Below are 26,815 nucleotides of genomic sequence, written 5' to 3' on the forward strand. Positions count from 1 at the left end.
TTTTTTACAGTGTACATGTAAATCCCAGTGCATATATTACAACAAATTATGTGTTTTAACGCTTAAAAGGAATTGAATGGTCCTATAAAACTGGAAATGTCACAATGAACCCTAGGGATGCCCGAGTTTCGAAGTGATAGAAATATTGCTTAATTTATGACACAAGTAATACAGTAAGATGTATTATGAAAGACAATAACCTTACATTCCCTTGCAATTTCAGATTTCTGGGTAGCATGGATATTGTAGTCAAGTCATGGACATTCTTCATCACAGCTATTAAAGTGAAGTTTTTGCAGTTTCATTTTGTGGACTTTCTTTCTCCTGTCCAATGAATAAACGATTCCAGCTCCAGAACTGTGGCTAGGCACTGGCATGGACTATTCTCCAAGAGAACCTAACAGGCTAGGATCTGAAGGATACAAGCTATTTGCCTCAGTGTCTGAGAAGATCTGCCACACTCAGTCAAATGAACTACAATGCACGGACCAGTGTCGATGACTCTGATGAGAAGTGCAGTGATTCATCTAGGGACAGATGGGTTGAGGCCCATGGATAGCCCCAGCAGTCACAAGAGAGTGAGAAAGGAAACATGATATTTTGTATACAATGCTTCGATTTTCAGTGTCATTTGCCTCCGATGGATCTTTCATTCTGGCCGTCTGGGTGGCTATTTGATCATTCTAATGAAGATATAGGAGTTGGGGAAGGTTTTTTTCTCATCCTTAGATGAGGTGGGCTGGGTGGGCAATATTTAAATGTCAGATCGGGGCAACAAATACACTGATCCATCATGGCTGATGGGACACAGTGATATGCAAATGTGGCTGCATTAGCACTGTAGACTAGAACTGGACGGAGTAAAATTAGAACTACTAGCAAAGAAATTCTGGCCTCAAAGATCATCTAGTATGTACAGTGACTTGTGCCGCTGCACTGAAGCCTAGCAGACAAGTAACTGATTAAGCTACTCTACTGTGCAATGATTTGGACCACAACAGCAACATACAAAACATGGCTGAGATACAATGAACTGGATATACAAACGGCCATGACAGAGCTTTATGACCTACAGAGGCCAACCTTAATATCCAAAAGGGGTTATCTGGCCTGAGCGGCCAGTTATGGTGATTTCTACTGGCCTATCATGCCCTAGATTCCCTGAGCTCCAATTCACTGGTGCCAGTTATTGTTGCTGTTTGTTACTGATACAGCGCTATCGATGTGCATAGTGCTTTACAGATACACACAGTTAGCTAGGGTCTTACTTCCTGCCCCAAACAGTGAACAGTCTAACCTGGGGGGATACAAAGCAAACAGTTCAACGCACAATCAGGAAAAGGGCAGCAGACAGTCATAGCTGATCTTTGATGGGAGGCCTGAAGAAAGAAGCAGGATAGGAATGAGGTGCTTTGAGAGAGGACAGCATGACAAAAGGTTCAAAGTTGGAAGGGGAGAAGTGGACGCAAGGAGTGGTGAGGAGGGACGAATGGACAGGGTCTGAGTAAGGATCCATGACGCAGGCAGAGCTGAGAGGCAGGACTGGAGGTGGAGATTTAAAAGGTGAGGGTGGAGAGTTTCAATATGATGGATCTAGCTATACCAGTCAACCCCCAGAAAAGATATACCAGTCAACCCCCAGATATACCAGTCAACCCCCCAGAAAAGATCAGAGTGATCAACTACAGTGTCATAGACTAATGTGTAGATTCGCAACGAGAGACCGGTTTCTTGCCTCTTTGCCAAGCATACTGAGTGCTACGTGAATAATAAATAATACACACCATGAGATTCCAATAACTGTAACAAACACGAGGTATAATCAAACCCAATCAAACCAAAAATATCATAATTCCAGAGTCCGAGGCCAGAAGGGACCATTGTGATGACCTAGGCTGACCTTCTGTATAGCACTGTCCATAGAACTTCCCCAAAATAATTCCTAGAGCAGATCGTTTAGAAAAACATCCAATCCTGATTTAAAATGATCAGCAATGGAGAAACCACCATGACCCTTGGTAAACTGATCCAATGGTTAATTACCCTCACTGTCAAAAATGTACACCCTACTTCCTGTCTGATTTTGTCTAGCTTCAACTTTCAGCCATTGAATTGTGTTATAGTTTTCTCTGCTAGATTGAAGAGCCCATTATTAAATATGTGTTCCCCCATGTAGATACTTACAGACTGTAATTAAGTCACCCCTTAATCGTCTCTTTGTTAAGCTAAATAGCCCGAATTCTTTGAGTGTATCACTATAAGGCATGTTTTCTAATCCTCTAATCATTCTCATGGCTCTTCTCTGAACCTTCACCAATTTGTCAACATCCTTCCTGAATTGTGGGCCTGAGAACCAGACACAGTATTCCAACAGTGGTCACACCAATGCCAAATACAGAAGTAAAATAACCTCTTTACACTGTAATAATAGATAAATAATAACAGTAATGATATTTTTCAATTTACTCTTCAGAACTATGAAGTTACAACTGCATGCACCAGTCTCCTGGCTCCCAGAACTGCCTTCCAAGAAGCGTGGAAGCCAGATTGTAAATTACTGTCAGTCAGGAGTATGAGCACTGAAGTACAGCAAAATACTCCCTTCTGAGATCATGGAACACAGCCCAAACTTCTTTCTTCACCTCATCATACTGATGTTAACCTGAAGGTACTCCCCATTTTACAAGTTAATACCATATCTTAGGCTAAACAAACTCCAAGCATTTAGTAGTCCCGAATACTGTTATTACTGAGCTTATAGAAGTCAACGTCGGCACTATTTACCAAGTACTTCGCAGCTTCAGAGAGCTTTACAAACATTGTGACAGCCTTGGCTTTAAGCCAGTGCAAGTCTATTGAAACAAGGAGAAGAGGCACGTGCTCACATCAGGTCTTAATTTGGCCCATTAACGAATTAGTCCTCACTACCTCTTATGCGGTACAGTAAGTATAGTCACCACCACTGTACAGATGGGGAAACTGAGGCAGAGAGGTTTAGTGATCTGTCCAAGAGCAGAGAAAGAGGGTCAGTTTCAGAATAGGCATTAGAACACAATTGTTCCTGGCTCTCAGTCCCATGAGCTCCTGGAAAAAAATCCCCCAAATCCTGGAAGTTCACAACATTAGAAAAGAAAAGGAAGAATGGCCAAGTCCCCCAAATCTCAGTGACTCAGGCACCCAGCTTAAAGGAAACAAAAGCACCAGGCAATAAAACCAACTGCTGATGTGTGACTGGTGCAGATACATAGACAAGCTACTGTTTAAAGACACAGGCACACAAATACATTAGGTGAGGGTATGTTACAACAGCAACAACGACTGGCTGCTAATTAGTCACAACCCCCAACGATAGAGTATCACCAGAGTGGCAGAGAACATCCCACGGAAATTACATTTTTTAAAAAACATGCTGCAATCACTCCCCTGGCAGCCCCTTCCTTCATCTTCCCTCTTGGCTTTTTATTTATTGTAATTACTTTCGTAATAATATTTGTTTCCGTGTTATTATATAGATTACTGTTCACAGCAACCACAACAACAAAAATAATAGCTGGGAAGAGTTATGTTGCTTATTTATCTCCTTGGCCATTACTGGGTTGCCAGGAAAGGAGAGAAGGGTGCTTGGGGGAGGGAGGCATCAGGAAAAGCAGTAAATAGAGAGGAAAGCATATTCCTGAGAAGCAAAGATGTATGGGAGCACACTGACGGAGGAGGAAACACTGGTAATAAGCAAATAAAGCTAATAACTCAAGAGGCAAGGCGGTGCCAGCAGATAAAGAACAGAATAAATAACACTTTGCTGGAAGTGCAGGTAGAAGGCAGTATCATGGCTCTAGTATCTTCGGCCCAAAGCCATTGGCCACAAAGGGAGGATTACTTGCGGGGGGTGCTGTGGGTGGACTGTGACCTCAGCACAGTGCAAAGGGATAGGTTTAAAATGTGATGTTTCCCATGGCTTGCTGCCTATCGTGCCAAACAAACAGGCCTCTACCAGTGATCTAACAGGGAATCCCTCCTAGCTGTCAATAGCAGTAACAGGGTCCATTTCACTCCACAGAAGCCGGGCACTCCACAGGAGATCAGCAAGCTGCCCCCAAATCCCTACTTCACGAGGGGAGCTGGCGTTGGCTGGTTCATACAGTCACCCAAAATGGGTGGGAACAGCATGGAAGTCTGCCAGGAAATACACTGATTCAGTGCCTCTTCTGCGCAGCCTCCACTGCAGGAGAGCCCATGGAACTCTAGGTGGTCTTTAAAGCTGTCCTCCCTTGGTAGAACCCCTGGGGAAAGGCAGCGGGGATATCATTACCCATGCCGAATCTCCCCTCCGCAGGGTGACTCTAGCCTATAGAGTTTATATCTGCTTTTCATGCCTCCAACCAAGTCACTGTATCATAGACATTTTCCATGCTGGACACATTCCCCCTAGCAGGGGACAGTGGTGAATATGCACACAACCTAACACATGACTCTTAGTCCTCCAGCAAGTAAGCACATTCATCCATACTCTCAAATACTTAAGCTAGCCTCCTGCTATACCAGCATATCTGTACCATCATCTATACAAGTTCGTCTATGGGAAATTTCTCTCTTGGATCTGATACACCTTGGCTTGCAAAGACATTTAGCACAACTTTTGTTGGCTTAGACAGCAGAAAAACCTTGGCTCGGGATCTACTTCATGAGACAAGAGAAACCCTCTCACCGTACCAATTAATGACATTGCTCTAAACAGCCCCTTGTGATCTAGCACTACAGAAACCTAGCAGCTCCCCGAACCCATACTCCACCACACACCCACTGACACTTGTAACATAGATGGACCGACTGCTGGGAGCCTTCAGAGTATATTTGCTCACACAATATTTTATTATGGGAAATAAATTCCTCTTCAATTCCCCTGCCAGGAGAGGAGGCAGTGTGTGCGGGGATAAGGGGAGATGTGCTTCTGTTATCCTTTTCTGAGCACCCTGCTATGAAACCAAGGGGCAGGCTCTGAAAGGAAGGGTAGAAACCCCATCATTTGGGCTATTTAGAGACCCAGAAAATGTGCAGTAGGGAACAGTCTTGCACTGGACCTGTGATGTGACCTAATAGGGCTTTTCCCTCTCTACCTTTCTATGATTATCTAGGATCTCAAACCCTGCCACTTTAGCTTCAGTGAAACAATCAGTGAAGAGTCATAACTCAGCTGGGCTGGAGAAAGCAGCCTGAATAAAATAGGACCCAACCAGTAATGGCACCCTCAGGTAAAGCAGACCTCAACTGAACCTGTAACTATAGGCTGTGAAATGCTAGATCAGCATTTGTGGTTTGGTTTGTTTGGGTTTTTCAAAACCATAGAAAGGTCAATCTGTGGCTAAAACCTAAAAGAGCAAATCAGGACCCCTGGGCCCTATTCCTACCTCTGCCACTGACTTACTCTGTGACCTGGGAAGAAATCACTTAACTTCTCCATGTCTCAGTTTTGCTACCATTAAAAAGGGAGATACCACTTCCGGGCTCACATAGCTGGGAGGGCTAACTTGTCTGTATAATGCTTTGTTGTTCCTAAAATGGACAATGTCAGCGAAAAACCAAGTGCTCATGTGCTTCTTCAATTCAAGACCTGGAGAGGAGAACATTGGGAAAGAGAGGGGCAGGTGGAAGAGAGCAGAGATGGGTAGTATAAAAGGAGGAAAGGAAAAGAAAGAAGAGGGTGGCAACATTGGAGATTGGTAGGGACTGGCCACACACTGGTAATACTTGCCACATCACCTAGGCAGGGCTCTGTGAGTGGCAGAGATGGAAAGGGGAAATGAGGAGATAAAACATGCACAAAGAATCCACAGGCTGTTTGGTGTGGAGTATTTTTTAAAACAAGTGCATTTCCCTGAGAGCTCCCACCCATAGCTTGATCTATGATCCTGCAAAGCTGAATCATTTTTAATTTAATGCTTCTGGGAAGTGGGGAGGGAAAAACCCATCAAGCATAGGCACAGTTCGCAAGCACTGGGTATTAGCATTTGGCAGCATTTATTATTGCTGTTTATGGTGATATAAATTAGGTTTACACCGATATAATTAATAACCCTAAATTTGGGTATAATAAATAGCAATATTTATCCAGAACTGCAGTGTCTGGAGAAGCCCAATAAGAACACAAAATACTGACTACTTCTTTGTGAGTGTGAGTGTGTGAAGGTTGTGAGTGAGCGAGAAAGTGCGTGTGTGTAAGGGAAGCAGGTGTGTGCGAATGTACATGAGAGCTAGGAGAGGCACTGATAAGGAACGTCTAATACTTTACTTAACAGATATAGCAAAATTAATCAGATCTGTCATTTGATTGGCTACATGCCTGGCTGCTGTTCTCTGGGAAAGGATATAGGACCAGTGCATTCAGTCAAACACAACAACAGTCGCACAGTGATGCTCACAATTCCTTTTTGGGTTTGAACAAAGCCAAGTTCAGCTGTGATGACTGTTGATGAGTTAGGTTTTTATATGAAAAGCATCCCCCCCCCCCCACACACACACACTTCATTTACAGTCCGTTCCAGAGCTGTGATTCCTTCCATTGCTGAAAGATGGGGATAGATTGTAAAAGCACTGAAAGAAATGAAGAGCTGGGGAGATCGGGGAGGGAGGAGAGATGCTTACCATCTCGGCCGTGTGCTGCTGGAGCGTAATCACATTACTGCACTCGTGTCTGCGTTAGAGGAATATTTGCCGCGTGTAACTTTCAGATCACATTAACCAAAGCAAACAGCGAGGCCCTGCTTGTCTTGTTACTGCATGAGGCTTCTGGAGCGTGATCGTGCAGTGCCCTGCTGGGATGAGAGTGCTCTTCCGTTGGGCTGGGTACGGCGGGGAGCCACAAGGGTGACAGGGCTGCTAGCAGGAACCCTTTGTAAATGCCCCGCACTGGCATCCATCTCCAGGACTGATGATGAAGTATTATGCATGCTCGGGGACCAAGGGAAGATGGGGGGAGGAGGAGCTTCAAAGCACTGCCGACAAAGAAAAATTAATCCTCTCTTAAATAAGGAAAGATGCTGAGATAGGGGGACTAGAGCAGCATTAATCCACGGCACAAAGTGGAGGGGGGGAAAGAGAGATTGATAGAAGTCTGTGCTTCCGAAGGGGAGAGATTTGCAACCACTCTGCTCATTAAAAAGCCACAGCCAGGCAGGGATGCTCGAGGTAATCATCTCAATCAAACTGCCCTGGCTGGCTCATCTAAGAGCCTTCCAAAGAGGAAAGGAGGGCATTAATTCCTCCTGACCCTTTGGGCGTGGGGCTGGGAGGAGAGGCAATGAGATGGTGAGGGGGTGGAATCCTGGCCCAGGAGAGGCAAGGAGTAGAGTATCAGGCTGCCACACATGTATACATGACGCCATGACTCAGAACTCTGTGACCATGGAGAATAATGGAGGCTCAGGCCTCGGGTTGGAGAGCCCAGTACAGACTAGTGCTGAGATAGTACAATAATGTCTGTGGTATCTGCAGAGCACCCACAACGGCAGGAAAGCAGAGGAATGAAGGGAACAGTGGGGAGCCATGGCAAAAGAAACGGACAAGTTGAGGGAGATGTGGGACCCAGCAGCAGTTAGACTGGGGCAGGGATCATCTTTGTGTTCTGTGTTTGTACAGTGCCTAGCACAATGAGGTCCAGATCCAAGATCAGGGCTCCTAGGTACTACAAATAATAATACTAATTTAGTATTTAGGTGCATTCATGTGCTGCTAAATCCTGCCTAACAGGCATGTGATCCTCTGGAGAGGGCACTGGACTGGGAGTCAGGAGGCTTGGGTTCTAATCCCACCGTTGCCACTAACCTGTGTGACCCTGGGCAAGTCACTTTGCTGCTGTGCCTTTGTTTCTCCTTTTACACTTTTCCTGCCTTGTCTATTTAAACTGTGAGCAGTTTGGGGCAGATACCACTTTTGACTATATGCATGTGCAAGGCTTAACACATCGAGCCCTGAACTCAGGCAGGGCCTCTATGCATGACTGTAATACAAATTAATAACAATCCCAGTACATGGTTCTCTTGACTGGTTTATGGCTCCCAAGTGGAGGCTGACACAGAAGTATCTCACTGGTGTGAAAACTAGAGATTTTGAGATCATTCACCTCTCCAGCTATTATTTCTGATGGAATTGTGAGAAAGGAGCGAGCCTGGAGGGGGGATATCTCACTGGAGCAGAGGGGGCACAGAAGGGTGAAGCCATGTTAAGACACAGGTGAGACGTCTTCCTGCCCCCTGTGTAATACATTGGAAGCTTCACAAGCAGGTGGATGGATAGAGTTAGGCACTTATCTATCAACTTCCACCTGAATATCTCAAAGTATGTTACACACTTTAATTAATTAAGCCTCACAACATAATTATAAAGGGTGTCACCAGGAATTGGGGGATGAAATTAAGAGATGGGAAGAATATACACTGAGTATCAGAAACCCTTCCTGTGTGTGCTATACTGTGTGCCAGGTTGTGGAATAGTCAATGTAGTATTTGACATTAGACCATGTAAAACACTCATAAATGTACAGTGGGCACCAATCCTACATTTGCAGGGAGATAGACAAGATATATGTCTTTTCCATCTCTAACATCTATGATTACCCCCATTTTACTGCTGGGAAAACAGAGGCACAAAAAGGCAAACTGAGGGCTTGCCTAGATGAATGGTTAGTGCGCAGCAAGCTGGGTGTAGATCTACAGCACACTAGCCTGCCATGCACTAACTGGACATGTGGACCCTACTACCGCACACTAGAAGTTCCCCGCTGTGCATGTGCACTTATCTACCCCTATTCCACAGTAGAGGAGATCAAAGCACAGTAGGGAACCTCTCGCACGTGGCAGGCTAGTGTGCCATAGATTTGCACCCCAACTTGCCATGCATTAACTGGTCATCTAGACAAGCCTTAACTTGCCCAGGGCCATGCAGTCAATGGAAGAGCCAGGAATAGAACCAGGATCTCCTGGTTCATCTCTCAAGCAAGAGGTGCTCCCATCGCCAAAGTCAGGTTTGAGCTCCTCTGCACCAGGTAAGGCAGAGTTCCTCCTGGGCGACATGAGCTCAGAAAGTAGCACTTCACTGAGTGCCATGCAGAGCTCTGTCCTCCCCGCTGAGGTCCCACCCTTAAAGAGTCACCTCCTGAACGCTTGAAAAAGAAAGGTCAGACATTCCCTCCGTTCCTCCATCTGCTGGAGACTTTAAGTGCAGTGAAGTGGGGGGGGGGGACAACAAAAAAACCCATCCACCTTCAGTTTGCCTTTGCTGCCTGGAAGGATTAGGGCATTTGGTGCCTGCAGAGACCTAGAACACTCAGGGGTTATGTCTTATTCCATCAAATGGAGCTGCCAAGCTGCTGTTGTGCCGGCTTCCTTAGAGGTGATATATCATGAATGACATGATGGTTCGTAGCATTGTGACAGGCTGGGGAATATCAAAACAACCTCTAGCTCCTGCCCACTGAAGCGTCTGCACCAACTCAGAATGAATTGATTTGGGAAGTTTGATAAAGTTATGTTCAGTTTCTCTCATTGTTTTTCATTTTTTGCTACTGTCTCTGCACTCGTGGGTCCCATCCAGCCTGTATCAAAATCAGAAGGGTCCACGTGCCACAAGGAAGGGTGTTCCCAGAAGATCCCAACACAGTTTTACACACTCAAGAAATCTGAAGGAGCAGCCGTACTTTTGACACCAATTTCCCAGACTTTTGAGATTAGCCTATTATAAGAAACTGTAGCCACGCATATGCATGAACCATGGTCACCAGTGAGGACCAAAATCTTAACACCTTCAGCACCAAAAATGGAAGCCCCTACTCCTAACCAAAAGGAGTAACTCCTCTAGGTGTAATCAGCAGGTTGTTATAATCGCTGAGGCCTGTCACCAGGGGGAGACATGATCACCCTAAAAGAAGACAGTGACTATATTATAGTGCCACTACCAAATACCCATCACAAGTGAGCAAACTCCATGTTCAGAAGCATTTGGGGTTTCCCCAAATATCACACAAGCCTATCTCATCTAGCCCAGTTCTAAAATAGGGTCTCTCTCCAACCCACTGGCTACCTTGTATTTCAGGTTTCTACATCAGAAACAGGATAGTGCTTTCTTCAATTCAGTCAAGAGAGTGAGGGAGTGAGTGACTGTGTGTGCATGTGTTGGGGTGGAAAAGGAGGGAGCATGCAAAGAAGACTCCAAGTGTATGTCTGCCCAGTAAAAGCTGTGTACAACTAGCTTACCTGAGCTCCCTTGAATCCAGCTAGCAAGGGTAATAGTAGCGAAGACAATGCAGCATGGGTGCTGCAGCACAGGTAATACAAGCCCAGCAGAGACCCAGGGTATGTACTCAGCTCACTATCCACTCTGAAGTACTCCCGGCACGGTCTTCACTTCTATTGTTACCCAGGGAGCTAGCTCAGGTAGGCGAGCCCACGCACAGCTTTTGCTGCGCAGACATCCCCCAAGAGAATTCAGAGCAGATCAGCATTCCCTAGGCCCAAGAGGACCCAAAATCCATCAAGAAATGTGAGTGGGGAGATGACGGGAGCATCACTGGCTGTAAAGTATTTAAATGAAAACACAAAGGTAAAATAGATCCATAATCCTCTTCCCCCTTCTGAGGCTATGCAAAACATTAATTAAAGCAAGTTATTCCCAAGCATTGCTGTCTTGCAGCTGATGTGTGCACTGAATGATTTAGTAGGGGCAGATGGATTTCTGTTTAGTCAGCTAGAGCCAAGTTAGGCCATGAGGTTGTGGTACAGCTCTGTCCGGGCAGCTGAGAGCTATTATTGCTACTCACAGTTCACAGTTGTGAAATCAGACACCAAACAAGTGGCTTTCGTGTGGCTGTATGTGACTAACACAGAATGCCAGGATCCACAGGAAGGATGTTCTCCTGACCAAGGGCTCCCAAGATAAGGCTTGCTGCCCAAACCGAGGTAAAGTTTCCCAATAGGTCCAGGAAAGGTTTCTCAGACAGCCCCAGGGTAAACAAAGGTTGTCACAACTCACTTGCCATTAATGACTCCATCTGGATTGAGCATAGGGATGATTTTGAAAATGAAACATTTCCTCAGCAGCTCAGCAATGGGGTCACCGCTCACAAGGAACTCCACAGTCCCCTTCATTACCCAGCTGGCATTGCTCTCCCCAGGGTGAACACGGGCCATGAGCACCACATAGGGACGATTGCCTATAAAACAGAAAATAAAACTTTGTTTTGTATTTGATCTTTGTGGGTGGCATTTTGCCTTTTAATCCCTGGAGAGAATAATATGACAGTAAGCCAACAGAGAGGCAGCGCTCCTTTGGTTTTGACATTTCCTAATTCTAAAGGCCATATTTTCAAACTGGCTTCCAAATTTGCACCCATGATTTTGCACATGGACCCCCACCATCCCGGAATTTGCCTGCATAGATAACTGTATGCATAGCTATAGGGTTTTCTGCCTGAAACTGCAGCTTGAGATTTCAAGGCCATTTATGAAAGTTTGACCCTGTAAATTAAAGACAAATTGCGCCGATGTTTAAAGGTGACAGGACAGGACTCCATTTGCTAAGGCCCAACTTCACCTTGTGTGTTTCTCCTTGAGCAGCTGCTAACATTCTAAGCCCCTAAGCATCTACCTGTCCTTAGGGTTTTGCCTGAGATGCAAGATCTTGGGAAACTTCCTAAGCCCTCCAAACTGTCAGACCTTTTGGTATTAGCACTGCTGGGGGAATCAAACCCACTGGTGTTACAAACTGTGCAGGTGACTTTGCACAAAATAAAGGAAGAATAGAGATATAGGTTTTATCTAGGCAGGCTGCAAAGAGGACAGTGTCTGAGGTCAATCATCACTACATACTCACTTAAAGTAAGAGAGACATTATTTCCCTGATTTAAGTAAACATAGGTGGTGCAACTAGTGACACGTATAGTTACTATTGCCTGACACTTTCAATTATAAGACACTGTTTTCAGTTGCTTATAACTTTGCCAAACTATTTGCTGGGGTTTAAATTTTCAGTGCCAGGTGTCTGCTTAAAAAGGAATTATTTTGGGAAATTTCAGCTAAAAATGTTGTTTTGCCCATGTTAAAAAAAATTTTACAACTATTGCATTGAGAAACTCTAACACCTTCATGCTTTAGTGAAGGGAGCTGAAACTTGACAGGAGTTGGAGGGAGTCATCGTGATATCAGGGATGTGTCTTGCTGTTCCTGTGAAAAAATGTCTAAACTTGGCCAAGTAATAAGCCTCTGAAAAATCTCAGTTTGCACATTCCATCTTCACTAAGCATGCTCCATGGAGAGAGGGAGGGACAAGGTCTGGGAATGGGGATGATCGGTGTTGGGATGGAGGGAGAAGAGCACAGGAGGGGGGATGTGGGCAGGAACTGGGGACAAAAGTGAAAGAAGAATTATTTTGCTTAAAAATGATACTGTTGTGAGTATTCACAATGTTGAGCATGACTTTGTGTATTTTGGTTATGTGCAAACCAGCATTTGTTAGTGTCACACCAATGCCAAGATGATTTTGTCCAGCTCTATCAGATCATTTCTGAAATATGTAACATATTCTTTTGCTGTACCTATATTGCTCAAGGGGACCTGGATTGACAAGCCTTTGGGGCAGGACCAAGCAGAACCTGTGTCCCTGCAAAAGGCATCAGCTACTCTTTTACTGCATAAGCAATAATATTGTAAATAAATACTGAATTAACAAATTATAATACTTTGCCCTCCTATAGCGCCTCCTGAGGATCCCAATGTCACCCATGGATTTCTAACCACTTTACAAACATTCATGTCTTAATCCTCATAATGTCCATGTTCAAATAATTAGGTAAAGTAACGAGAGGTTTAGTAACTTGCCTGACAAAACAAGACTGTGGAAGAGATGGAAACAGAATTCAGATTTCTCATTTCCTACTCATTTGTATCAACCCATAGACCATGTTTCTTCTTGACAACTGCATATGTAGTTCTTTAGTTATTCCTCATTGTAAGTGTCTGGGCTACAGACTCAGATCTAGAGTTAATTTCCCTCTTTCTTTCTCCCTCGTTCCTCCCAAGCCCCCTCTCCTCCTGCCAACAAGTAAGCAGGTATAAAACAATGTAAGCTGTACCTCTGATTTGAGAACTCACACAGAGCTGCTGTATCATGAGTCCAGTAAAGCAACGCGAACTAGAGCTCAGTTTCCCGATAGCCTTATATTAGTTCCGTATTGTTCACATACTATGACTTCCTGTGGGTTACGCTGATCAAAATACAGAAAATGCCTTGAGCATTTAAAAACTGCAAGAAAAGATCACCCTGGCCTTTGCCAAGCCACTAGCAGCATCTTGCCAGTCTCAGAGGGTGAGGCTCCTGTTCTGTTACAGCCTCTACGCCGTCTGTCTGTAGCACTTTAAAGTAGCAACAAGAAAAACTTCAGCCTTTGCAAAGACATCAGCTGCATTTTCCCATTTCCAGACATTTTCTTCTCTCCCCCATCACCATGATTTAGTGCGGTTTTTCAGTCTCACTGCTGAGTTAAACTTATGGGACTGTGCAGTTGTAGCGGGGAATGGGGCTCCTGAGAACTCTGAATGGACAACAGCTGTAAATAGCACAAAAGCAAAATAAAATGTGTTCTCTTTTGCAGCTTTAACAACTCTTATCTCTTCTCTGCGTGGGAGTAAGTGCAGCATGTTAATTGAGAGGCCTCGTTCCAGCATATGTATTTCTGCCCTCAGCCAAAAGAAAACCCGAGAGCAGGGTCAGCATGCTATCCACAAAAGCCCAGGAAGGTTTTGCCATAATTTTGCCAGTGATGTAAGAGGCCTAAATCCTGTTCACCTCACAGGGTGACCCCCAGAGCCCTCTTGTCTCAGCTGGACCACATGCTACAAAAGAGGCTGGAGCGTGACCAGAACTTATTTCCAGAAACCCAGTGGAGGTTATTTGGGTTTTTTTCACTTGCCTGGGTTCTGCACCCTCTGAGGACTCCTGCAAGGTACAGAGTGACCGCATCCGTCACTGAAGACATTGAGTTGTTGACGGCATTCAGCACTTTGCAAGTTTGGGCCCATGGGTTTGAGCAAATTCACGGGGGGTTCTTCTCCTGGCTTCACACATGGAAGCTATTGAAATGTATCAGGTAACAGTAGATATATGGTATGGCTGGGGTGGAACACATGACCTTTGGCTCCAATTAGAGAGGCCTCTGGTACATCAACTGAAGCCTTCTTTTAAAACACGCAGGAACTACAGAGTAAGTTCCTTACCCGTGAGCAGCTCTGACATTCCATCCACAGGAGGGTGGCAATACAGGTGCATGCCAGCCAGCACAGTTAGCACATGCTCCCTCCCTACAAGCAGTCACTGATAAATCCCATGCTGGATTGCTGTGCATCCCTGGATCACACCCTGCAGGAAGACTAATGATGCAGTAAATAGAACAAATTGCTGATGACACAGCCATAAAATTCCCTTCCACTGAAATATTCCAGAAACATAGATTTAGTTCTGTGGTAAGCAGGGGCCTAGGAGTGAGCTGATCTTGCACTTTAAGCCACTCAGCCACCTATCTGCATTACTATTGCTTTAGTAAAGGTGATGAATGTTATTGCTCATGAAAGTTCTGGACAATGGCTCTGGCCAGTCATGCTAAGCATAGACAAGCCCAGTGTGAGTTTCTTGGACACAAATCAGCAGATGTAGCTCAGTCCTGACCTCCAACTCCCCCTGCTAGTGCAGTACTGGCTCCATACAGGGTTCTGCTGAAGCACCACATTCCTGACTCAATTCACCCCTTGCTATGCCACTGCTGGGCCACACACACAACAAGGCCAGTGAACTTGACACCTGTCCTGCCTCTCTATCTGCTGTTCCTGACTGGAGTGTCTCCTAATTGTCAGTGGTGCCCAGTTGCACGTGGTTTCATGACATGTACAGTCACTCGGGATCTCTTTCTCACGTGGGTCCTTCAAGGCTAAAATTTGAGACCAGATATAAAAAGTATTAGACCAGTTCTTAGACAGAATCCTTGCTGAATTCTGGGGAAGCTGCCAGAAAGCTCGGGACAGCCATTTATCTTTGCAAAGCCCACATGGCATATAACCTTCTCTGAGAATACAAATAATAAAAAGAGAAAGCACAGGAACCTTTTCATGCTACATAAAGCCTATTCCAACTGATCATGTCTTGTTACACTGTGTTACATTTCAACATGCCCAGAATATAACAGGGCACCAATAGACGCCAGGAATCCTGAGGTGAAGGATTAAAGAGGCACCAGCACCTCCTGGGAAACTTTAAAAAATATCCTTTGAAGTAAGAGTTCTGCTAACATATCACACATTTCCCATCTCTCTTCCTCTTCCCTTCATTCATTATGACTCTGGGTATTTGCATGAAAACAAGGACTGTGTGTCTTCAGTACAGCTTGCCTGCACCTGCTGCTTAATCTTATACCTGTTGTCAGGTTCCTCTGGCTCTGACATCATCAAGGCTTGATGCAAAGGCAATTCTGACGTTGCTGAAGATTATGACAGCAAATGGGGGAGCCAGCAACAGAGGCAGAGAGAAACATGAGGGACCAACAAAATCCCATTGTCCTTCAGAATAAAGAACAACTGAGGGGGAGTGCAGCACAGTTCCAGATGGGCCTGATCCAGGTAGAGATTCTGAGCTCCTCAAATTTCAGGGTTCTTTCATTCTGACTCTGCCCACTGTAAAGATAAGCAGTTTCCACACAATATAGGACTGGGATTTTAAAGGGAGCTGATAGAGGTTACATATCCAATGCATTGAGTTCAGACTATCTGGGTTTGGATTCTCCCCATCTGCTAACACACACTCTCTCTCTCTCTCTCTCTCTCTCTCTCTCACTCACTCACCTTGGAAGTTCAGGGCTCGACAATCAAAGTTTATCTTTCATGCCCGCCCCTCAGCATGATGGGGCTTTATTTTGTGCAATGCTGTTAACACACATGCATTCAGCATCCCAAAGCCTGACAGCTACACTAAGCCAGACAGCAGACAGTATATGGTGCGAGGCAGACACAACAGGGCTCCAAGAACACTGTATGGGATGATTATAGAAAAGCAGCTGGCCGTGAGGCCACCTATTACACATCTCACAGGAGACATGAGACATTGATACCGAGTTGTCAGACCCTTTCAGTTGCCGCAAGACCTGGTAATCGCCTTCCCTCTCCATCTGTTGCATCCCTGCATTATTCAGGAGGGTTGGGTTTTTTTTAAGTACATAATAAATGTATTATTATGGTTCCAAATGGCAAAAAGGGAACATTACAAGTGTAAATTGTCTTGGCCATGAACCGCCTGTTCTCTACTTCAATATCCTGGTGGGGGTGTTTCAGGCTCCAGGTTGCTTGGCAACCTCCTTTTGTTGCACGTGTCATTTGAATTCATTCACCTTTGAATTCGAGACGTTCAGAGATGATTGGCCAGTCAGAACACAGGCACATGCTGCTCAGGCTGGGTGCAGCTTGACACGGTGCCACTTCTGATCTTTACACTCGGGGAGCTGTCAAGTATGGTTTTAGATCTATTTTGAGGCATTTGAAAGCCGTGGGAAGAAGCTGCCAGGCATTATTTCTCCACGGACATGGCACCCTGCCTACAAAGCATGGAGGATGGCTTGGCACAGCATCCCCTTTTCCTCCTTCCCACAGTCTCTATGCTGCTGTTAGCACTAGCACTGATCTCCCAGATTGCCCTTCCAACAGATTATCTAGGTGGCTGATGTAGCTGGCACTGGATTAAGGTTAGAGGAACATGAGTATCTATCATTCACAGCCCACATTCGACACATACCATAGCCTGAATTTGTTCTAAAGACAGTAGGCAATTTGAGACGTTCTCAAGTATTTTGTACTGCAAATCACCGATTTTCATTCTGTGTGTTTTGAAAGTCAAGCCTTGGGGTAAGAGCAACACAGGTTGCCTTGTTATATTGAGGCAATCTATCTGAGGCATGGCAGGTAGACGGGGGACGAAGGTGCTATTACCTTGTAGGATTGCCACCTCTTAGGTACAAAAGTACAGGACATCTGGGATGATCCTGATACCATAAACTGGACAGCTGGCATTGTGTATGGAGCACCTTTTCAGATTTCCCGGGACAGCTACCTCAATACAGGGATGATCCTGCAAAAACCTGGACAAGTGGCAACCCTAGTTCCTGTAGGAGTACATCTGTGAATGAGTCCTGCTGTGATAGTACTGGGCACGCAGGTGTAAGAGCAACTAAGAATTGCAGTTAGTGGGAGCCAGGAAGAGCAGGGGACATTTAAGCAAGAGCACAGCCAAACTGTATCCCACAAATGGGACTAGTCTGAACACTGATCAAGGGCAGTGGGACCACAAGCCCCACCCCGAGCTCTCTCATGGGTTCCCCAGGCCTGGGTAGCTGGAGTGTTAAGTCCGGTGCAGAGGTCCAAAGAGAACTGCTAAATCCATGGGCAGATTTCCCCAAGAAAAGGATTTCACGTGAAATGAATCAGGCAGGAGAAAAAGGCTCAGAACGTTTCCTTTGTCATAAAACATTCTCCCATGGTAATCTATAATGATGGGGAAAGGAAACTGTGATAATTTATGTGACAGTGTAATGGGTTCAGGGTGATATATGATACTTTATAAAAAGTGAACCTGAGTGGGACAGAACTTTAATAAGTCTCCAACTCCAAAACGGTAATATTGTAACCTATTGCACCAATATTTCATGCTGCATACTCACTGTTCATACACAGAGGTATCTATATTTACCTAATTTGCAGTGCAAACTTCAGCCAACTAAGGGCAAAGGCTTGGCAACCCTCCAGTGATTTCTCTGGTGAGTCACACATGCAAGGGACCAAAGGCGTCATTAGCCTATTACAATGTACTTCCATTGACTTCCAGGGAGTTGTGCCTCCTTATGCCAGCAGTGAATTTGCCCCAAGGACTCTGCCTGAACTCAGGGCCATATACTCCCCTCAGTCTACAGCTACCAACCCCACTGACTTAGTCGTGGCTTCTTTGCATGTATAAAAGGTAACATGTGGCCCAATGGGAGAGACTGCAGATGGGGGTCAGTGCAGATAGGGTCCCGCAGGGTATTCACAGGGAATTGCAAATTGCTGCTCATACTGTGTGCAGTGCTCCCACTGGTGCCTGGTGCTTTCCTCCCTCTGAAAAAACAGTTCCCCCTAGTGCAATCCCCAGTCTCCTGGGCTGACACTGCCTGCTCTTTGAGCATAACAGCAAGGAGGAAGAAGAATTACTTAGAGTGCTAGACAGGGGTGAAATCAGGGTTAATGGGATGAAACTGAGCAAAGGAATATTTAGGCTGAATATTGGTAAGATCTGTTAGGCTAAGGAAGAGACTCCTCTGGGGAGTGGTAGAAGCTTATGTATAACTAGATTACCCAAACACTAGAAGCCATTTTGTACAGAACACTCCTACGCTGCCCAGTGGAGAGAGGAGGTGACTTAACAGGCGTTTCCTTCATTAATTTATATGGACCAATTCCTGAAGTCCTTATTCTGGCAAAACTCCCAGAGAGTCTAGACAAGTGAAGAATGAGGAAAAACATGAATAAGGACCTCAGGATTTGGCCCGATCATTCTATAACAGCAGGTTAAAATCAATTTGGATCCCACCAGGTTAGATCTCTAACTTCTACTTTCCAGGGTTGACATGAAGAATGGAGCATGGGGTAGTGATCCAATCAGAGCTGGGAATAAGAAGCATCAGATGCAGCAGGAAGATACAATACCCAGGGAAACAACCAACCATTTGTAGGGGAGAAGAGTTCAATTTGTTATCTGAAGGGACGGCTCTGAAGCCGGGAGTGCACTCTGGTCACAGATATTGTCTCTATGGAATGGAGATCCATTTCCTGCTGAATCCCACCTACAGTAAGGAAATGTTCATTCTTAAACATATGTTGAGTCTTTAAAAGAGGCACAGCGCCATCTTTGCCTCTGATTTGAGATCCTCCTGAGGGGATGAGTTTTAACAAACAAAAAATTATGAGGCAGCAGCACAATCAGTCTCCCATTATCAGAGGGTTAAATATCAATTTTTATCAAGAGATAAAACATCACAGATTGGCTCTGATAGGAAAAATTAAATTCCTGTTCTCCACTTGATTTGATTTTTATCACTCTTTTGCCCCAGAAATGTTCTGTTGGGGAATGTTTAAAACAAATTTTCATTCATCCCACACTAACCAAATGGGAAGGGTTTCTGACTGTGCGCATGCAAGATAAAGAGAGAAAAAAGGTCAGATAGTAAAAAAGAGAAGGAAAAAAATCTTTGAACAGCAGCTTCTAACACTTCACAGCAGCAAAACCATCACAGCAAAGGCCTTTTGTAGGTTCACCTCCTTGGTGTTATCATTGCACTCACTCCTGGCACGTTGCTGTCTCAGTCTGATCCTAGTCTTTAAAACAGTATCTCCCATAGGTGATCACAGATGAAACATTCCTCGTATTCCACCTAAGAGAGTTTGGCAAGGTAGAACCGTCTCCACCTTTCAGTAATGAAGCTTGCCTTGATGGCTCATTAGAGAGTTCCAGATACCACTGAGCAAGGTAAGGGAGCAACCAATGGGGTCTTCTGTCCTTGGGCAGAGGGCTGGTTGCTTCATGGGAATGAAGCTGTTGTTGGCCCAGGGAAGGAGGTGAACTTGTGCCATAAGGTACCTCATCTGCTAGTGGACTATGCTGCAATGAGCAGGGAGGGGGATTAGGAGGAGGTTCTGAATAGAGGGGAAAATTCTAGCCCCCAATGGGGCAGCTACAATATCCTAAGCTTCTGCCCCAGCAAGGGACAACCTCACCCATAAATGACATCGTTCTGTACATGGTTTTGAGTTGATGCAAATAAGAACAGTGAGGTATAGAATCAGACTGCAAAGGGTGGCTACATTTTTCTGTGATGCTTAGGAGTAGTTACTTCAGTGGCTGATCTGTGTTGTTAATGATTGTTATCCATTTGGAATTCATCTTTTATCTAGCAATCTGAACACGTCTCTTCAAAGAACAGCTGTCTCCAGGTTCCATCTGAGCAACCAGCATGCAAAGAAGTGCCTGAATGTTGCTTTCTGTGGCACCAAACTAAGGCATGTGGACTTCCAAGTATAGTTTAGAGTGGTTCTGGATTGTAGCCTCACCTACTATCAATGTGCCTCAACTTAAGGTGGCATCTTGAGGGGGAGGAGAGAGGGACGCTGGAGATCTTCGTAGATGGGAAAGTCTGAGCTCGTTATCACACAGCCATATTCTCGTCTTCTCAGCAGCTGAATACTGTGTGCCGGTACGGTCTTGTAGAATACATACAAAACTTGTCACTATGCAGTTGAACACTGTTATGAGAATTGTCACAGGAGTGTTGAAGTCAACAGCAGCAGTCTAGCTTTCTGTCTTCATACATATCTTACCACCATCCCTTCGAAAAGCATAATAATAAATAAATAATAATAATACAAGAATATGACCACGCAATAATGAACCCAGACTTGCCCATCTACAAAGATCTCCCAGATGTCAACTTAACTCAAGGAACCCTTTCCAGTTAGTGGCCAAAGCTCTTAAAACCGCAGGACTCCAACCAAAAGACAAGTGGCAAAGGCTGTGAAAATAGCAGGGTCAACAATCAAGACCTGATTATGGATCCTACAGACCGACCACCTTGCTTCCCCATGCCATGTAAGATATGGATCAGCGCAAGCATACCAAAACCTTCCGTGGGCAGTGTAATTACCAAGTATGTGAATGGAAAATGAAGGACAGCCCTATATGCTAATATAGAGAAGACATCCAAACCATGGAACACCTACTGAACTGCACTTTTCTAAAATTTTTCTCCAGATAGACAGCCTTGAGTCATTCCATGTCACTGGAAGCCACAGAGTGGATGACAAACTTGGACATAAACTTTTATGTTTCTTTTCAAGTTGTCATATGAAAGAAGAAGAGCACATCTATGCACTGGTGTTTTATGTTTATGGCTGGAGTCCCAGGGTGCCTTCTTCGGGATGACAATGGTGTATGTGGGTGTTGGAAGGGAGGTAGTTTCTGGGATGAGCTGCAGAACTGATGAGTGCAGATGTTATTAGTATTATTAAACATGTTGTTATCGATATACCCTAAGGGCCCTATCAGGATCAGGGCCCTGTTGTGCTGTGGACTGTTAACACTGAGATATAAGTAGGGTGTTGAATGACTTCACTGTTTATTTCCTTGCTCTTTTGCAGTTTGCTTTGGTGGGTTGTGAAAGCTTTAGCTCAAAATGAATGAAGTTTTTTGGGGTACAAATAAATAACTGCTACCTGCACACCTTGTGATGCATGGTGCTGAACAACTAGTACCTTCAGCTACCCAAAAAGGCAGGTTCTTTAACTTTGCTCATTCAAGGGTTTTCCTGGGTTTATAGCTTTTGACCACTCTAGCAACATTTGGTTAATGAGCCCTGGGTTATACATACAGCTGGGAACCATGCCCATCAGATTCCTTCACTCATGCTGCTGTATAAATGTACAGATGTGCACACACACTGAAATATCAATTTCCCTATGACTTTGCCAGGAACGTAACACTCTTCAGAAAGGCTGAATAGCACATAAAATACAAAATTCTTTTTCCTCTAATGATTAAATATGTAGCAAGTGGCTCTTTGGTTCATGGAACCAGCTAAATAGGACATCTGAGAAGAGGCCGGATGGAGTACAATGAACAGTTATGTTTCTTCCTACAGCATCTGACGTTACAGTAACAGAGATAACTACCACCAGGATTCTCAACCTTCATGCTTCAGGGCATCAACTGACCTCCAGGTGGGGTCAGGAAGAATTGTTTCCAGGTGCTATAAGAGTGCACAGCAAGGCATGCTGTGAGGGGTTTATGCCATCCTACACCAGCCACTATTGGAGGCAAGATACCAGACTAGATGGACCATTAGTGTGTTCTGGAAGGGCAGTTCATCAGTTCTTACAAACCAAGTGCCAGGAAAGTTTAGGAAAGGATTGTCTCTTTCTGAAAACTATTGCAAAAGTACTTTAACAAGACCAAGGAAACCCTCAGTGGAGCAGACAAGCTATTATGACAGCGACCACGTGACAATCCCACAGAGAAGAGGAGGGAACCAGGTTTGCTATAAAGTTCACATATCACCTACTGTTCCCCCTCTTCTTTCACCCACACCACCTGCTTAGAAGAGAAGAGCACATTCCAGTATATCAGAGCGACATTTCCAGCATTCGTTGACTATAGTATCCCAAATGATTTTCAAGTTATTTATTTTTAAAAAATCAGTCCTGGCTAGAAGATTCTATTTGTCAAGTAATGGGACGATGCAAGTGATGGCTGCTGTTTAGCTTGAATTTCTGGCATATTTTGTGCATCCATCAGCTCAGCGGAGTCGACTATAGTGCCACGCTTCGCTGATGGGATCCCAATACCTTCCTGCATCTTTAACCCACATTTCACTGGCAGAGCTTTGAACATTTGCAACAAATGCTGCCACAGGGCCTGTCACCCTGCATGGCATAAGAAGAGCTAGCTCTGGTTCCTACCTATTTGCCTTGGAGGTTCACTGGCCCTTAAGTCATTATTGCATTGCAAAGCCTTTGCAGCCACTTCATCTTCAGATTTGTAAACTATCAAAATGCTTTTAAAATATATAACACTTATTTAAATAAAAGACTATCCTTGTCAATCAATGTCATGACAGGCTGATGACTAGCACTGCATGGTATGATTTATTTCCCCATTTTGCCCACCAGAAAGCTTTTTATGCCAGTACCTTATTTGCAAGGGATAAGGTGACATCCATTCTTTAACTGCTTAAAGAGTTAGATTGACAAGGTAGATGAGCTAATATCTTTTATCAGACCAACTTCTGTTGGTGGTTGGGACAAAACTTTCAAGCTTCACAGAGCTAATCAGAATGTCTGAGCTAAATACAAGTTGAGTCAGACTGTTACGCATAAGGGGTTCAAACATTCTGTAAGAGACCAAATTAAAATGAAGTGAGCAATTAAGGGTTAGCAGGCAGTAGGGTGTGTTACAATTTGTTGTAATGAGCCATAAAACCAGTGTCTCTGGTTAGAGTTAGAGTTATGATAAAAACCATATACGGTTAAAAAAAAAAAAAAACTCCTTGCCTACCATTCTGACACCTTCAAATATTAAAATGTAAAGAAGTTTGAAAGCTTAATACACTTTACTTAGGCTGTTTGTTTGCTCTGTGCATTTCACTCAGCTTAGATGATGAAAGTAAGTTAGTCAGTCTCTCAGCTCATAGTCCAGTTTCACTTTCAGGTTCTCATGCATTAGCTATTGGAATAACTTTTAGGGCACATTGGCAGGTTATGTTTTAGGAAGTTTGTGCTAGTGCTTCCCTGTGCCTATAGGACTTCAGTTTCCATGAATGCAGAGAATATGAGCTGTTTGGTGGTAAACAGGCTGTGTTTCCCCTGGCTGGGCACAGTTTTTAATTGCAAGTTGTGGCTAGGCAGATGAAAATAAAAGCTAGTAAATAAGTTAGTGGGCTCTGCATGGCAAGGAATATTCGAACTGGGGAGAAAACTGATTGAGGATCGAGAAAGGGGGTCTCGTACTAGGGAAGAGACACATCCACCAGAGCTTGTGTTAGTTAGCAAAGCAATCTGGTCAATAATTCAACCCACCTGAGAGAGGAGAGTTTTGCTTTCTTAAGCACATCTCTACAAATGTGTGCACAGGCCAGCTCGTGGCCCAGCATACTGTGCTGCACGTGCACATAAGGGTGGACTTGGTATGTTGCATCTTGGACGGTCTGAGGTTAGCAAACATGAGGCGCAGTGAAAACAGAGAATCAGTCAGATGTATTGCGCAGTCCGAATGCCGGAGACAACATGCACCCAACGAATGCAGCTTATAACATCCCAGAATTGCAAAGACACCCTCTTGCTGCCTCTTGCTCACTTATTCGCCTGCTGCTCTCATTTCTTTCCTTGGTCTGAAGCCCAATTCCTGAGTCAGTTTGTGCTTCCCAGTGACCTCCTGGCTGTTGATTTTCTTGCCTTTTTAAAATGCTTGACAAAGGTGCCACAGAAGGAATTTGGCATCTGGAAGCTGTGACAGACATGACATGGCCTGATTTATGAAACATAGCTAAACAGCTAGGGCTGCCAAAGGCCAGGATTTACACAACTGTGTTCCTAGAGTGGCCTTCAATTCCAACTCTCCTACCCTGCTGCAATACAAATTCCCTATCGAGTTATGGAGCAACCTGCAGTAGCTTAGACACTGATTTATCAGGGCAGCCTTAGTGCCAGTGCTGTGAAAATAGCAGCCTGCCTCCTCCTGGCCACAGGGAAAGGAATGGCAAAGGGTCTGATTCTCCACAGACCTGGATCTTGGTAGCCTTTGCACCTGTGCAAAGTGGGCACAAAAGGCTACCACATTGAGAGGGTAGCATTTTCCCCCACTTTGCACAGATGTAAGTGACCACACAAGAGGAAAGTCAGGGAAGGATCAAGTCCTAGAAGTTTTTGACACCCTGAATATTATCCACATCATTATCTTTGCAATATTCCAAATGCTTCACTCAAGCATTTCCATTTTTGCTCTCCTATGGGAGGACAATTTTACCCTTTTTTCCACCTGTTGCTTCACATCTACCTGGTGGCTGCAGGACCACCAAGGTACTTCTATAACTTTCTATCCTCTCTTGGATGAAGAACCCCTTCTTCTATCCATATACCTCTCCTTTCTCTGTCACCTCCTTCCCACTTCAGTCTCACCTTCTGCTGCGTTTTTTTTTCTCTCGCCCACACAGATTCCTGGTGCCTATTAGCATCCACCTATTTATCTAGACATTTATACCATGCTTAACACCATGGTATCTGGGTGCCTAGCAAATGGCCCAGATCAGTAGTTCTCAAACTTCTTTTTCCACGGACCACTTGAAATTTGCTGAGGGTCTCGGCGGACCACTTATTGATGTTTCCAAATGTTTTTGTACCGTTAGCTAACTATTGTAAAGCTCTTTGGATAAAAGCACTTTATAAAAAAAACTTAATTATTAACTTTTTTTGTTCTACAGATAAAAGCACACAACTCATATTTTAATATCAGTAGTCTTACCTTTCTAATGCGATGGATGTGCCCTCTCTCCCCCACCACGGCAGCCCCCGAGCTGGGGCTGGGAAGGAGGGCCATCTCTCCCAGGCAGCCACAGCCCTGAAGCTGAGGAAAGTCACCTCTTTCTCTGGCCGCCACAGCCCTGCATGTCCCAAATTCCCCTCACCCCCTCTTCTCATCCCACTGCCCCTTCCCACCTACCCCTATTCCCCCAAGGCCACCACCTCACCTTACATGTGTGTCTTCTCCAGGGTCCAGGCACCTAATTAGTTGAGCACGGCTCCACTAATTAGGTGGGTGGCCCTTCATGCTCTCATGTGTGGCTGCCCAGGCGCGCACCTTAGAGGGAACTATTTGCGGACCACCTGAATGGAGCTCGCAGACCACTGGTGGTCCACGGACCACAGTTTGAGAACTTCTGGCCTAGATATCATTTCTGGAGTCCTGTCAGTGTTGTTATGAAGCAGTCGGTGACTAACTCCTTCTATCCACCCCATCGCTGCAACATCCGAGCACCTCACAGACATTTATGAATGTACCCTCAGAGCACCTGTAAGGTAAGGAAACACTGAGACACAGAGGAATTTAATAGATACACCGATCTCCTGAGCGCCAGGTCCAGTGTCTCATCCACAAGATCATCCTTTTTCCACTGCTTACAAGCTGGGGTCTGAATTTCTGGCCAATGACTCAGTGCTTGTCTACACTGCCCCACAGTTCAGACTACAGGGGTGCACACCTAAGTGCTGTGCCGTGCCTCCCCTGTTAGATGCCAGGGAGCCAATTAAAAGTGTCCTGGCATTAAAGTAATCCTCTTCAAAACAGAACTACATTAATGTGAACTAAGAACCTTCTAGTGCACACCCACAACATCCACCTGGGGGAGCTACAGCACACCACTTTGGTGTGCACAGCTATTCACACCCCCGTAGTCCAAACTGCAGGACAATGTAGACATAGCCTTAGGGGCTCCATCCTTATTTTAAAAGGATGCTCACCTCAGTATCCTTCAGCAACCATCAAACAGCACTGCAGTATTTCCAACATAACTTAAGTGTGTTAGACCATTGCTATAGATTAGAGCAGTGTCAGTTTTGGTTATTCACAGGGGCAAACTTGGAAAGCTTCCTACTTGCACAGACACACAGTCATACCCCACTACTCATTTACACACTGAAAACCACACACCCAGTTTATCACACACACCTCCACAAAGTGCCACAATCCCAAGACCTGCACCCACCCTTGTCTATTACAATTGTTTTGGGCACCAAGACGTGGCGAGTGGGAGAGAAGCCTCAAGAAAAGAGCTAGAGGAGAAGGTGAGAGGCCAGGGGGAGAGAAGAATGGTTGCAGAAGATCTTTTCAGACTTCTTGTAAAAGAAAACCTGACAAGATCATAGACAGGGGAAGGGAACTGAAGATGGAAGAGAGGCAACCTCATCATCACACCTTCTCATGCTTTCCCCCCAAGACATACACACGTTTGTCATGCACAACCTACCCTCCACCCAGACTCACAAACTCATACACCTTCACGCACTCACCTGTCCACACACCCACTGATCTTTAGCAAAAGGTAGGACATCTTTGCTCTGGCTAACTCATTGCCTGGTTCAAGGAACTTGAGCAGCACTGGGACTAACCTGGCAACCCCTCACAACAGCTCATTCAATGAGTTCAGTGAAAACAGAAGAGAAAG

At 44.9% G+C, this 26,815-nt stretch overlaps 1 protein-coding gene across 1 annotated transcript in view; it reads right to left on the reverse strand.

Annotated features, from left to right (window-relative positions):
* Positions 1–26,815, reverse strand: part of AGBL1 (AGBL carboxypeptidase 1) — a 380,933-nt gene that overhangs the window by 228,845 nt on the left and 125,273 nt on the right. The window contains exon 18 of the mRNA XM_074966495.1: positions 11,020–11,200. Coding sequence (XP_074822596.1) covers positions 11,020–11,200 — 181 coding nt within the window. The remainder of the gene's footprint in view (positions 1–11,019; positions 11,201–26,815) is intronic.

Source organism: Natator depressus, chromosome 10, assembly GCF_965152275.1.
Source record: "Natator depressus isolate rNatDep1 chromosome 10, rNatDep2.hap1, whole genome shotgun sequence".
Lineage (NCBI taxonomy): Eukaryota > Metazoa > Chordata > Testudines > Cheloniidae > Natator > Natator depressus.